The sequence below is a fragment of the Arachis hypogaea genome, chromosome 13 (assembly GCF_003086295.3).
Source record: "Arachis hypogaea cultivar Tifrunner chromosome 13, arahy.Tifrunner.gnm2.J5K5, whole genome shotgun sequence".
Classification (NCBI taxonomy): domain Eukaryota; kingdom Viridiplantae; phylum Streptophyta; class Magnoliopsida; order Fabales; family Fabaceae; genus Arachis; species Arachis hypogaea.
In genome coordinates, this window is record NC_092048.1 from 111,199,678 (window position 1) to 111,214,164 (window position 14,487).

The following is a 14,487-nucleotide window of genomic DNA, read 5'->3' on the forward strand; positions in this document are numbered from 1 at the left end:
AGAGAATGCTAGAGTTCCTAAAGAATTTTGTAAAGAAGTGGAAAAAGCTAAAAAAAAAAAATTCATATGGGGTGAGAGTCCTACCAAAGAAGAATACACTATATAGGATGGAATACCATTTGTCTTTCAAAACGATAGATTGGATTAGGATTTAAAAGATTCCAAGAGATGAACGAAACATTTCTGATGAAGATTGTATGGAGAATTATCAATATATGTATTTTTTTTAGTCGAAGAAATTACTAAAATAGTATCTAAAAGTTTACATTAATGATAAATAAATCTTTAAAAGATTTAAAAACGCGATAAAAAAAATTAAATATTAAATATATATTCTAAAAAATGATTTTAGATATCAGATTTTGATATAAACTTTTGCAAACATTATTAAAAAATAAGATATTTTCATCTTTAAATTTTAGTAATTTTATATCGAGTAATTTTTAAAAAAATTATTGTAAATGATCATATTCTTTTGAAAAATAAAAAATCTAAAGATTAAATTTTACTTTAAAATTTTTGTATATCTTTTAAATATTTATTCAAATATTATCATAAAAATTTAGGTCAAATAAATAAATTATTTGTTAATATAAATTTTTTTATTATTTATAAAAAATATAATATTTTATGAATTATTTTTATTATATTTTTAAATTATTCAAAAATTATTTTATTTATAATATCTTTCAGAGACTTTTTTTTTTTTTTATTTGAATGTTTGGAATATCGAATTTTGTTAGTGGAGAGGATAAATTGTAAGAACTAAGAACTGCATAACGTTGGTCAAACTTTTTTTCTTTGTAGTTTGGACTTTGGACAACTTTGGGTCAAACTTTGCTGGGTTACAAGTTAGTGTCAGTTGGCAAAACCCTACATGGGTCGAAGGTTAGCGTTTATGCACCTTGAGAAACGTATAAATGGGATCTTATTTTATTGTATCTTATTTTTCTGTTCTGTTCATTTTTTCAAAACCAAAAAAATAAATAAATAAAAGAAGACAAATGTTCTGTTCAGTTCTATGCTGCCGCTGCATTTCCATCTCCAATTTTGCATGCTTATTGCATAGGCATAGCATAGCGTAATTGCACTATGTGGAGGGTGTAAGGAACAAGAGCAGTGCCGTTAGGGTTCCTCTTTTTCCTCTACATTTTCATGATACGGTTACTACTATTCACATATCTCGGTGATGCGATTCCATCACAATTGACAGCGTAGCAGACTAGCTGTCCCATGAGTAGAACGGTGGCAGAAGAAAAACTAGGAATGAAGTCAAGGATCACCAATTCAAATGCTTGAATTTACACAACAAAGTGAAGAGTATGCACACAAACCTATCAAAATTCATCCTTTTTTTTTCGGTCATCAAGATTCACCACTCACTCCTCTTGATGCTTTTGAAAACTCTCGAACTTGGATAAATGTCAATATTATGTCAAACCAAAGGTATTTTCGCATCTTGCTTTATAGGATTGGGATTAATCCTTGTTGAATTAAGATCTGATGCATAATTCCACATGTGGAAAAGTCAAATAATTGATAAAGTTGCTAGAGACAGAGCAAATAAAGAGGAACTTAAGACACCAAAATTGGGAATATAGAAGCACACCAAAAATGAAGGTGTGTGAGTGTGAGGAAAATGGAATTTTAATTAGATTTAGTTTTCAAGGTTTACATAATCAACATGTATTGTCGTATCAATAAAAATAACTAATTTTCAATCGTGACTGAATATGACTGCATCAAAATTAACTCTCTTGTTATGCTCTTCTTATATTATTGCTCTTACTTTTGTTTCAATATCAACTGTAAGTAACTGAGATGTGTGATTTCAAAGTCCATACGAAACATCTCAATGCATCTCAGGTGTTGCCAGCTGCATAGCTCAGGTGTAAGTAACTTTCATTTTTCCCTTTCAATCCCTTTGACTCATCCATTTCTTTTATTCCTACATTAGTATGAATTACTTTCATGTTCGTCATGGTCACCACACTATCTTGAAATCAAAGCATTGTGGAATGGATATTAATGGAGATTCTGCAAATAATCAGCTTTCTCTATACATGGGGTAGTGGTAAAATTTTTTCCCATTCAATTTAGTATTGATTTTTCTTCCCTCCTTCGCTTTTACAGATAGAAGCCAAACGCCAGATAAGCTGCGAGGTACACAACGGTGGTTGTTGATTAATAGCTAACAGGCTGCAAGTCTCAACTGTTAGAGAGGGTGTGGACTCATGATCAACTTGAGATCAATGTTGGCAGGCTAGTCAAAAAGTTTGTCATCTTTGCATTAATTGTTTTTGCGTGGTTGATTAGTATTTCGTTTCTGGTTTATATATCTGTTGCAGTTCAATTTAATTACCTTTGTTAATGATCTCATATAGGTCACAACAATGATAACAATCTTTCTAAGAACAACTGGTTATTTGATAATAATCAAGTAGATTATGTATGAAGCACTGTGTTTTTCGCTGTTGAAGGTTTATCGGAGTTTAGTATTTTTCTTTATGAGCATATAGTGAATTAATACTATAGTGCTTACTGCATCATCTTATGTCCTCGTTTTGATTGGACTTCCACAAGAAGATAGACTTGCTGCCACTTGTAGCATCCAATCTCAATTAGATATGTAGATGCATATATAAGAAGGTAAACTAGTTGTTTGGTGCCATGATATTACCATCTAATGTTCCTTCAAAAATGTTTAAAAGCACATAATTACAAAATGAAAGTTGGCTGGTTTCCTCATACACATTTTTCTTCCTCAGAAATACATAAGACTCAGCCATCCAGATCTGAGCTCTTGAGATCTGTACTTGCTGCTGTTTTGTTGAGGTAAGTTTTTTGTGCATCACAGTGTTCTCAAACTTATGCTATTTACTAATTTTGTGAAGGCAATAAAAGAAGTCAAAATAACACCAATTCAACTTTCTTATCTATTATTGGAGGCTGTGTACACTATGGTTTAATGGTTCCCTACATCATGTTCTGTTTCTTAAGAACAATAATTCATAGTATATGATCCAATCATGTTCCTTTCTTTTGGGTCAGATGGTACACTTATGTTGAGTGCTTTATAAAGTGATAAAAATAAAAAAAAAGGGAAAGTCCAGGAGACCAGCAGATTTATTAAAATTTGGCTAGCACTTAGCCAGCAGAAGGAAAATGAGTGATTCTCCACCATTAGATGAAATCTCACACTATTAAATACACTATTGATGGCTAATTGATGGCTACAACTCACAAATTCTGCTGGCCCCCTAGCACTCCTCAAAAAAAAAATTGGCAACACATTGTCATGTGTTCATCTGGTTCACTATTTGTGAAAATATTTAGGTTTCTATAGGAAGTGACGTGTTTTATATTATCTGTGTAAGCAACTGTTGTGAAAGTATCCAACTTGATGTTGATTGCTCAAGTACATTTAGTTTATAAATTCTTTTGATACATGCACTTCAGCAAATTATAGAATCTAAATTTATGTAAAAGATATGAAGTTATATCATTAATTTTTGATCAACTTGTCTTGTATCTTATTTTAGTGAAGAGAATATAGTTTAATTTGTCCTTGCAGGATGTCCGATTCAGCAATCACCTTGATGGAAACGACAAACCCAAGCACAAATGACACCTCCCATTGCAGACAAAGGCCTCACTTCCACTTCCATTACTCGTAATAAAGTTCATGGCCACTAATGTTAAAAGTAATGACAAAATATTCATTTTTACGTTTGTAACTTTGTATGCACAAAATAATATAACTTCGTATTAATTCATTAATTGTACTTTTAAATTTTAAATAAAAAGATACTGGTACAGGTACGATCATTTATAATTATCAGATATTTGTTCTTTGGATACATTAATTGACGATTATAAATTTGAATCTAAAATCTCATATCTCTTATTTAAATTTGTCACCACTAATTCATATACTTAATAGCTTTTATTTTTAAGATATTAAACACATGTAATAGTTTACCTTTCTCCTTTATCAAATTATATATACTAGTAATTAAATTATATTTATACCACAATATTCTATACTTATCGGAAAAAAAAATACTCATAATATTCTGTATTTGTTTATTCGATCATTATCATTATCCTATTAAATATCAGAGAATCTAGATCCCGTGTGGAAGGGGTAGCGGAGTTAGGTGTAAGCCGTTGATCAGCATTAGAAAGCGGGCCCCAGAAAAAGTGAAGGGTTGAGATGTGACCTTGAAGAATAAAGAAGTAAAGGAAGGGGTCAAAGAAGTAATTTAAGATGAGAGGAATTTTCAAATTTCCGTGCAAGTGTTTCTCGTACACGTAAACCCCCGCACTGGGCAACTGGCACACCACATCATCGTGTCAAATAATCAGCTACAGCAACTACTCCCGCAGTTTCTTCTTCTTCTCCTTCTCCTCCTCCTCCTCCTTTTAGCTGAACAATAATCTTCGATTTTTCCATTCTCACGCGCCCGCCCTCGCCGTAATTCTCAATCGTTAGGTACGAAACCTCCATCGCCAATCCTGTCTGCTGATTTCATATCATCACTCCCTCGCATATTCATCTTCTTTGCTTTTCAGTACAGCTCCACTCAACTCATCGATTACTCCCTCTTCATCTAATTCATCAGCTTTTCTTTCTTTTTTTTATGATTATTGTTTTAAATATAATTTTCTGAAATCTCCTATGAGCTCTATATATGCTACGCTTTTCTTTTGTTTCAATCGAAATCACAGCGTAATCTGATTGTTGTTGAATCTCGTCTCTTTACTGCACCATGTCCTATTGCTTCTGTTTGTTTCTTTTTTCTTTGTTTTTTTTTTCCTCCGAGTTGGTGATAGGTTTTGATGAATTGGATTCTATTCTGGAAAGTAGGGTATTATTACTCTCTTTCGGTGGCGGTGGAGTAGCTTCCACGCACTATTGTAAATTTCCGATAAACAGATAACTTTTTTCCTTTGCTTTTTCAATCAATTTGCGATGTGTTTAGCTTAATTATAATCCTGCTCTTGTACTTGATTAATTATTAATCAATCTGAGGTAACTGTGAATATATTTGTGTATATGTTGATAAAGGTGAAATAATGCAATCAGTGGCAATAGTGATATTTTGGTGCTGGAGATAAGGGGCGATGGGCGGTTGTTGCTGTTGTTGTTCTCCCAAAGTGACCGAATTGAGCGCTCCAACTGCATACTACTATGTTAGTATCCTATTTCATTACTTGAATTTCATACTCTTTATCTTCTGCTAGCTCTTGTCTAACTTGATTGCTTACTCTCTAACAACCCCGAAGGAGAAATTTTATGACTATTCAGTTCATGTAATATACATGACTTTTTGAGTTGTTTACAAATTAGAACCGAGTTTGCTACCTGCTAATGGGGGATTTTGGAGTGTTTCCAGTGAACTCTGTCCATTTGGAGGAAGGAAAACGATTTGTCCTACAAAGTATTCAGTCTATGGTTCACCATGATCAAAAGTCAAACATTAAACTACCTAGAAGTAATTGGTGGCTGTGGAAGTGGACTGTGATCTGAGACAGATACCTGCAATACCAAGTTTTCAAATGCCAGATTTGCAACTTACCATAGGGGGTTTGGCCAACCGCCTCCCGAGCTCACCTGAGCAATTCTTAAGACTCAAAAAACCATCAAATTGGTTCACTGCTGATCATCAAATGTCATCAGTTGTCTTCTTGAGAGACTAATTTGATGTTACTTTGAGACCAGTTTAATGGCATAACTTGACAATAAAGGCTAGTTTGATGTATTCATAAATGAAGGGCCAGCCTTAGGACAGATACTTTCAGAGTACCACCGACCTAGCCATTTACTAACATGTAACATGGACCTTTAATTATTTTGATGGGATTTTAACGTCTGCTTCTTGTATTAGCTTATCATCTCTTTCTGCTAATTATTTTCTATTGGCCTCATCCAGTGTGTTATAATGTTGCTTCATTTGTTACATTCTATCTGCAGTACCCAAGAGCATCAGAGGAGCATGTTCCACTTTCATCTCACCCGGGTGCTGCGTCTGCTTTCTCTGGGCGACTCTTAGTTGATACTAATCTAGATACTTCAAGCCCCGATACTTACAGACCACCTCCTGCTCCTATTCCCTTCAATGTCACCTTAGGTACCACTCACACACCATCTGTGGCTCAAGAAATTGTTGGAGACAAGAGTAATGCTTCCTTACAATCTACGAATTCTAATTCGATTCAAGAACCAGTTGCTGGAGATAATCATGGGACCTCAACTAAATTGGAAGAGCTGAAAGAATCAGAAGGCAGAGCTCAGACTGATTTAGAACTCGAGTCAACTAAGGATTCTGAGATTGAACTTCCAAAGTTGAGAAAACCTATAAATTTAGCTGAAGAGGAGGATTCGTGCCCAATTTGTTTAGAAGGTAATATTATTATGCTTCTTTAGCTGGCGATACAATTAAGTCATTTATCATGTTGCGACATTTATTCTTGGTTGGTAATGAGTTGTTGATGTATGTACATCTTTTTGTAGAGTATGATACAGAAAATCCAAAACTCACCACCAAATGTGACCATCATTTTCACCTTGCATGCATCCTGGAGTGGATGGAAAGAAGTGAAACTTGCCCTGTGTGTGATCAGGTTTGTCCTAATTAATTACTTTACGTTTCCTTTATCATAATGAAGTTTTCCTATGGATATGACACTTACCGAAAATTTGTAATGCAGGAAATGGTTTTCAACCCTCCCATTGAATAATAGATGTCAACTTAGGGGGTTCAAACATAGTATGTGATACAGTTTGAGGAGGTTTCAACGTCATTGGTTGCTATCTTGCCAACCGAATTATATGGGTGTATTTTGATTGTTTTGTTCTTCTGAATTACCTGAGGTTTTCTTCCCCCCATTTTTTGTGCAGAGTCCTTTGTGTTGGTTACAGGAAATTAAAGGAAAGTAGGATGTTATTGTTTAATAGTTCTCAATTAGAAAGTTTAAAATAGTGTTGAGTCCCAACTCCTAAGTGCAATTTATTGCATACATTATGTTAGGAGACATGTTAATTACAAAACAACGATGCGTTCAATATGATTTCCCGTGCTGCTTTTATCGTGTATTATTTAGGGTGTTAATATTTTTGTCAAAGAATGATAAATGCTTTCACTTTAATCGTCTTGCTTCTCTTAACATTGATTCAGAAATCAGAACTAATTAAGATGCCTTGTTTATATAATTTAAACAGGAGGGTTGAATTGCCACCGCTGGCATCAACCGTCCTTCCCCAAAAATATTCATTCAATTAAACTAAAATGAAAAAATATTCATTAGAAGAAAAGAACAAGTTATAATCATTTCGTAAAAAGGTAAATGCTGAATTGAATGTTTTTTTATAGAGTGAATACCCCATCCGGTCCCTGACAATTATCTCGAAAGGACAATGAGGCCCCCAAGAAAAAAAAACACCCAATTCAGTCCCTGATAAAATTTTTTTGGGACAGATTAGCTTCTGTGCTAAAAAAAATAACATTTATTTTTTTTTGGCATAGGGGCCTCGTTGTCCTTTCGAAGTAATTGTCAGGGGCCGAGTTGGGTTTATTTTTTTTGTCAGGGGCCGGATTGGGTTTTTTTTTTTGTCAGGGGCCTGGTTGTCTTTCGAGGTAATTGTGAGGGCTGATTTGGGTTTTTCTCTTTTTTATAAAGATAATTTTAAGGCATTTTATATGAATGTTCACGGTATCTTAAACTAAGATTGTGTTAAGATTGCATTTTGCATCTGAGCCGTCTTTACTCCATCAAATGCAAATAAAAAAAAATTATACTAGCAGTATAGGTATGGGATGTTGGCATGTTGCAAACACCACTACCATGGTCACCACAATCACCAATAACCCTCTTCACTAGACCACTACGCTAACCACATAATCAACACTCTTCTCTTGCGAAGGAAACACATAATTAAGGTTGGAATTTTGCTTTAGAAATCACTCACGCTCACTCACATTTCAGTAAATTTCTGAGTCTGCTTCGAGTCAATTTTCTGTAGGGTTCCTTCCACTTGTTTTCAATTTTTTCATTTACATTTTCTGCAAACTTTACTTTTCTTGCAAATTTATCTTTCAAGCAACATTTAACATTCTTGTCCAATTTACATTCATGCACTTTGATTTTTGGAATTCAAAGTCCTTTGATTTAATCGAAGGCTATTGCTTTATTTAAATTCAATGCAATTCATTTCAATTTCAGTCAATTTATTTTCAAAGTCTTTACTTATGTTTTCAAGTTGTCTCGAATCTTGTCTAATTAAAGGCTCTTTGATGCACTTTTAGAAAACTGGTACTCGCAAAGAGTAGTAGGTTTTGCCCCCAAACTATTAGCTATCGAACCACCATCGATTTGCTAAAAATCGACAAAACAAATTGGCACGCCTGATGGGACAGTTTTAAATTTTAAGTGTGTCAAATGATTTTGGTGTAATCATAGTGTATGCAATTAAGGAGTGGAAAGATTATATACATGGCGGAAGAAGTTTCGAATGTGAATGGTGGTTCATCCACAAATGACAGTGCACTAGTAGTTGTACAACCTTCAGACGTTACTTCACGTTCGGAAGGTGTGGTTGCAAGTGAAAGTGTGGCGGTTATTAATGTGCATGCTGGAAATAATGGGCGTAATACTCGTCCCTGTGGTAATCCAACACCAATATAGCCCCAAGTAACTGCTAGTTGGCCTCCTTATGGCCTTTCTCCAGCTTATACGCCACTAGTAAGTGGCTTTGGCACTCCAATCCGATTTGGAGATGCAAGTGGAGTAAATAATGTTCAGATTTCACAACAACATCCTGAGTAATGTGGGTTCTACATCGAATGCTTCTAATTCAATAGCAGCATTTCGACAACATATAGAAGAAAGTCATAATGATTTCGTCAATTTATTGACTCAACAAATGACTACAATTCTAAATCCCATGATAGCTGATCACGAAACGAAGTTTGATCGTCTTGCGAGGCAAGTCGAACGAATTGCGCGAATCGTTGATTATGATGAAGGGGAAAGGCAGAATGCAAGAAGAGCTAACGAGGATTTTGAAATTTTGTTTCAAAATGAAAATGATCTTAGGGGAAGAGAAAATCCTCAGTTAATTCCTCGTGGTCAAAATGCTGACGATGTCTTGGCTCGATTACGTGCTAACCAAGTCGGTGAGCGTTATCAAGTCACAAGAATTGTGAAAGATGTCCTCAATCGGGTTGGATTAATATAGGATTTGTGAAACGACCCCATTTTGTGTCAGTTTTTTTCTCATAATGTTCAAATGGCTGAAGTGCTAAGAGGGGTAAAAATCCCCAAGATAGTTACAAAGTTTGCTGGAGAAGTTAGGGAGTCAACTACTGAACATGTTGCTCGGGATTGGAAATTTGGCTAATGATGAAAATTTGAAAATGAAGTTTTTTCCTTCATCATTAACAAAGAATGCTTTTACTTGGTTTTCAAATCTTAGACCGAATTCAATGACAACATGGGCTCAGTTAGAGAACGCTTTTCACGCCCAATTTTATCGGGGAGAACTAAATGTGGCAGTTACCGACTTAGTAGCTTTGAAACATAAAGATGGTAAAACCATCGATGATTTCATGATTCATTTCAAAAATGCTAGAAGTCGATGTTATGTTTCTCCCCCTGAAATCAAGGTAGTAAAGATAGTGATTATGGGGTTAGGATTTTATATGCGACGAAAGTTACCTGATGTTCATATACATGACTTGGCTCATTTGGCTGAAAGGGTCTGTCAGGTTGAAATTCTAAAAAAAGAAAAAGAGAAATATAAAACTGATGAAAGGAAGTTAAAGAGTAAATCTTTCTCTTGAAAGGAGAAAGTTTCTTATGTGGCAATGGAATCCTCTGATGAGGAGTTCGATTGGGAAGCAGAAGTTGATTTGGCTGAACTTAAGAAAGGTCCACCTTACGTTTGTTCCTTACTTAAGAAAATCCCAAATAGTAAAAAGTCGAATGATTTAAAACAGAAAAGTGGAAAAAGATATAGTTTCGATATTTCAAAATCAGATCATATATTCGATGTGTTGCTTAAAGATAAACAGTTAGTTTTACCTGAGGGCAGAACTTTGCTTTCAGTGAAAGATTTAAAAGGAAAACCTTATTGTAACTTTCATCAAGCAACTAGTCATTCGACTAATAACTGTGTCTGTTTCAGGGATTTGATACAAGAATCTATCACGGAAGGGCGATTAAAATTCGATGATGGAAAGAAAGAAATGAAGGTCAATTATGATCCCTTTGATAGTAAAGCCAATTTTGCTAAGCCATATTTTGGTGTGAACATGGTTGGGATGTCTTACGACTTCGATGTGGCCTTGGGGAGTTTCGAATTGGATGTCTGATCTGTTTACCCTGGGGCAGGAGGTGGGTTGTTAGATTTTTTAGTGCAGCAAAAACTGAAAGATCGGGATGTATATCTATGTCCTCGATGCAATATAGTTTTTGATGTTGAAGCCACTGCAATTTTCAAGAAAGAAAGGATGAAGAAGGAATTGGCACACAAGGAAGAGCAAGCTCGCCAGAAACATCCAATTCGATGAGCAGAGGGACAAAGTTTTGGTGGCCCCCAGAGGAATGTTGCTGTACCTATGAGTCGTTCTCAAACTCTGGGTGTACAGTGGATTCGTAACTACCAAGAGTTCTAGAATAGGGATGCTTAAGCGTAACCCACAGTGGGGTCATAGAGGTCCTCCTCGAGGTCGATATCCTTATTTTTGTGGCCGAGCTAGAGGGTACCAAAGTGGCAGAGGAAGAAGGGGACGCTGATAAACCATTATTTTATGATTTATATTGTGTTTAATTGAGTGGTTTTATCAAGTCTTTCACCCGCTTATTCATATGATTTGCATGTATTCACAATTCCTTCCTAAAATTATTCTATGATTAAAAATTTGCTTCCTAAAGATCTTTTAATTGAATATTTTTATTCTCCTTTATACCATTCGATGTCGTGATTTGTGTGTTAAGTGTTTCAGGCTTCATAGGGCAGGAATGGCTTAGAGAATGGAGAGGAAGCTTGCAAAGATGGAAGGAACACAAGAAATTGAGGAGATGACCAGCGAAAAGTGACACGGGTGCATGGCTCATGCGACCGCGCGAATGGAGGAAATTGCAGTGACACGCTCGCGTGCCTGACGCGAATGTGTGGATTGGAAACTACACGAGTGACGCGAAAGCATGGACGACGCGCACGCGTGGCACGGAAAATGCTGAGTGACGCGAACGCATGGACGATGCAGTCGCATGACGTGCGCGATCTGCAGAATTTACAGAAGTCGCTGGCGTGAATTCTGGGCCGCGTTCTAACCCAGTTTTCGGCCCAGAAACGCATATTAGAGCCAGGGAACATGCAGAGACAACACAACTCTCATTCCAGATAATTTTTAGTTTTTAGTTGGGAGATCTAGAGAGAGAATTCCACCTCTTTCTCTAGGTTTTTCTTTATACTCATAATTTAGGATTTGAAGATTTTGGCTTTGGTGATTGAGAAGAGTCTACCTCCGGAACTGGTCATTCTAGTTTGTTTACCTACTTTTTACTTATTCTTTCATATCCTTAATTTATCCAGAGTACAATTGGATTATTTTTAGAGTTATTTAATACAAAGACTATTTTTATTTATTTTTATTAATCTTTTTGATTATTGTTTATCATGTCTCTTTTTATTTCCCCTCTTTATTTTGTGAAGTCTACATTTATGATAATGGAGTGGTTCATCAACTTGATTGGGAGTTGATTAAAAGGAGAACCTTGAGTTGGAATACTCAAGAGTTCAATTGTAATTGGTTCGTTGTTGGTTGGCTTGTTAGTCACTAACTCTAATCCTTCCCGAGGGAGAGGATTAGGACTTGTGAATAGAAGTTGACTTTTAACTTGACTTTCCTTCATTCGTTGAGGGTTAACTAAGTAGAAATAACTACTAATTATTAATTGATCTTGAGAAAATTCCAACAAGGATAGAACTTCCGATTAATCTTCTCCCGGTCAAGATTTTTATTTAAATTACATAAATTCTCTGATTTAATTTTTTGTTTATCAAACTCAAAACCATTTTGGAAAACCTCCGATTAATAAAATAGGACATCTTTCCGCAACTCGTTGGGAGACGACCTGGGACTCATACTCCCATTATTCTAATTCTAATTTTGTGACAACTCTTTTCTAAATTGACAAGTGGATTTTTGCTGGTTAAGAGCTGTACTTGCAACGCCATTTTTCTTAATAATTCTTAATCTGTCAATTTTCACCACGTCAATTTTTGGCGCCGTTGCCGGGGAGTTGCAATAGAGTGCTAAGTTATTGATTGGAATTTATTTATTTACATTTTATTTTATCTTGCTACTATGAGCTGCATGTTTCTTTCATTGAATGACGCATTCACTTCCTGATCCAAGCTTGCCAGTATTTGATCCTGAGATTGAAAGAACTATTTCACGTATAAGGCAAGCTCGGCGTCGGTTAGTCCTCTCCGAGGACGAATTTGAAATGTCACTTAAGGAAGAAACAAGCTCCCTTTCTACTGATTCGGTTGATTTACGTGCAGGTGACATGGCAGCACCTAGGAGTTACTATCCAGGAAGCTGGAGACCCTGATTTTACACTGCAACCGTATCAAGCGCATCACCCAGCGGTGGCTGTGGATTTTGAAATAAAGACTGCACTACTCAACTTGATGCCCAAGTTTCATGGCTTACCTGCTCAAGAGCCTATCAAGCACCTTAGGGATTTCCAGGCAGCCTGTTCTACTGTCAGGCGTGATGGTGCAAATGAAACTTCTATTTTGTTAAAAGCCTTCCCATTCTCTCTTGAGGGAAAGGCGAGAGAGTGGTACTACACTCAACCCGGAGCAACTGTTTCTAACTGAGATACGCTTAGAAGAGAATTTTTGGAAAAATTCTTTCCAGCTGAAGTTACTGATAAACCGAGGAAAGACATTTTCACGATTGTTCAGGACGAATCCGAGACTCTCTACGAATACTGGGAGCGCTTCAACGATCTTCTGGAAGCATGTCCCCACCATATGATTGACAAGATAGTGTTGCTCGGCTACGTCACACAGGGCATGAAGCCTCAAGATAAGACAACATTGAAAAGTGCTAGCAATGGGTCTATGAAAAAGTACAAGACCACTGACGAGGCATGGCAATTGATCAGTGACTTAGCTGAATCTACTCGGAATCACAGGCAGAAACAAAGCCGGTCAAAAGCTATTGCAGAGGTATCTTCTAGCAAAGAGACTACTGCTCTAACTCAGAGTATATGTGAAATGACCAACTTATTGAAGCAGATGCAGTTGAGTCAACAGCAAGCTCAGCCCTCTCCACCACAGCAAAGCCAACAGTTGGTTCCATAAAGAGTATGCGGAATCTGTGCTAATTATAGTCATTATACTGATGAATGTCCGCAGCTCCAGCAGAAAGACAACACTGTGGCAACCACTCATAACTTCTATGACCGCCCTAATCAAGGATACAATCAAGGTGGCAGCTACAACCATGGATGGCAGGACAATTCCAACCAAGGTGGTAGAGATAATTCTAACCAGGGTTGGAGGGACAATCATAACAGAGGAGGAAGAGATAACAATGAAAATCAGAGGTGGAATAACAATAACAACATCAGACAGCAGAATCAGAATCAGGCCTACAGAGCACCTCATCTAAGGCAGCCTCAAGCATTTTAGCAGACCCTTCAGATCACTTATCCCTCTTCATCTTCTAATGATGAGTTACTACAATCTATTGATCAAAGACAGCAGGCCATGAAAAATAACCTTACTTCTACTCTAAATGGTCTGAACTCTACCTTGCAAGCTCTTGTCTCACAGATTGGATCACTAAATAACTCCAACAACCAGCCTTTAAGCTCCAGTGGAATCCCCTCTCAACCATTACCCAACCCCAAGGGTGGCATCAACGCCATTATCTTGAGGTCTGGAATCACACTACAAGGGAGGAATCCTAAGGAGCCAAAGCCGCTTGAACACGCCCCAGCTGAGGACATGGTTGAGGTAGAGGATGTTGAAGAAGAAGATGAAACACAAGGCATGGCTGAAGCTGAAGCAACCCAACCAGGGAATACAGAATCCCAGCAAGCTGAAGCTATAAGAGACGCCACTCCTATCCCATTTCCACACCTTGCTAGGAAAGCCAGAAAGCAGATGAAACTTGATCCCAAAATGGTAGAAATCTTCAAAAAGGTTGAGGTAACTATTCCCCTTTTTGATGTTATTCAGCAAGTACCTAAATACACAAAGTTTCTAAAAGAATTGTGCATACATAAAGATAAAATTAATGAATTAGAAACTATTCCTTTAGGTAGTTCTATATCTGCTTTAATGGGAAATATACCTGAAAAATGTAGTGATCCAGGCCCATGTATGGTTAATTGTACCATTGGATGTGTGATATTTTCTGACTGTATGTGTGATCTAGGAGCGTGCGTGAGTATTAT

At 36.4% G+C, this 14,487-nt stretch overlaps 1 protein-coding gene and 1 long non-coding RNA gene across 5 annotated transcripts; both read left to right on the forward strand.

The window, feature by feature from the left end:
- Positions 1 to 1,035: 1,035 nt before the first annotated feature.
- On the forward strand, positions 1,036 to 3,860 carry LOC114925072 (uncharacterized). Of its 3 annotated transcripts, XR_011869865.1 has the most exons (5): positions 1,093 to 1,446; positions 2,134 to 2,274; positions 2,385 to 2,649; positions 2,769 to 2,835; positions 3,575 to 3,860. It is a non-coding gene; the product is annotated as an uncharacterized lncRNA (long non-coding RNA). The 3 variants fall into 3 exon arrangements; XR_011869867.1 differs by lacking the exon at positions 2,385 to 2,649 and having other exon boundaries at positions 1,036 to 1,320; XR_011869866.1 differs by lacking the exon at positions 2,385 to 2,649 and having other exon boundaries at positions 1,186 to 1,446; positions 2,134 to 2,262.
- Positions 3,861 to 4,262: 402 nt separating this feature from the next.
- On the forward strand, positions 4,263 to 7,102 carry LOC112732678 (probable E3 ubiquitin-protein ligase RHB1A). Of its 2 annotated transcripts, none has more exons than XM_025781424.2 (5): positions 4,263 to 4,495; positions 5,072 to 5,196; positions 5,978 to 6,407; positions 6,518 to 6,627; positions 6,715 to 7,102. In XM_025781424.2, the coding sequence occupies exons 2-5, from the start codon at positions 5,128 to 5,130 to the stop codon at positions 6,742 to 6,744; spliced, it is 639 nt and encodes a 212-aa protein (XP_025637209.1). In that variant the 5' UTR covers positions 4,263 to 4,495; positions 5,072 to 5,127; the 3' UTR covers positions 6,745 to 7,102. The 2 variants fall into 2 exon arrangements, with proteins under 2 accessions (XP_025637209.1, XP_025637210.1); XM_025781425.3 differs by having other exon boundaries at positions 4,294 to 4,920.
- The last annotated feature ends 7,385 nt before the right edge of the window (positions 7,103 to 14,487 follow it).

Excerpts from the sequence above, each read along its gene's own strand:
- LOC112732678 (XM_025781424.2), top strand. The coding sequence starts at position 5,128 with ATGGGCGGTTGTTGCTGTTGTTGTTCTCCCAAAGTGACCGAATTGAGC. Across the intron at positions 5,197-5,977 it reads CTCCAACTGCATACTACTAT|TACCCAAGAGCATCAGAGGA; the intron begins GTTAGTATCCTA and ends TTCTATCTGCAG. Across the intron at positions 6,408-6,517 it reads GTGCCCAATTTGTTTAGAAG|AGTATGATACAGAAAATCCA; the intron begins GTAATATTATTA and ends ATCTTTTTGTAG.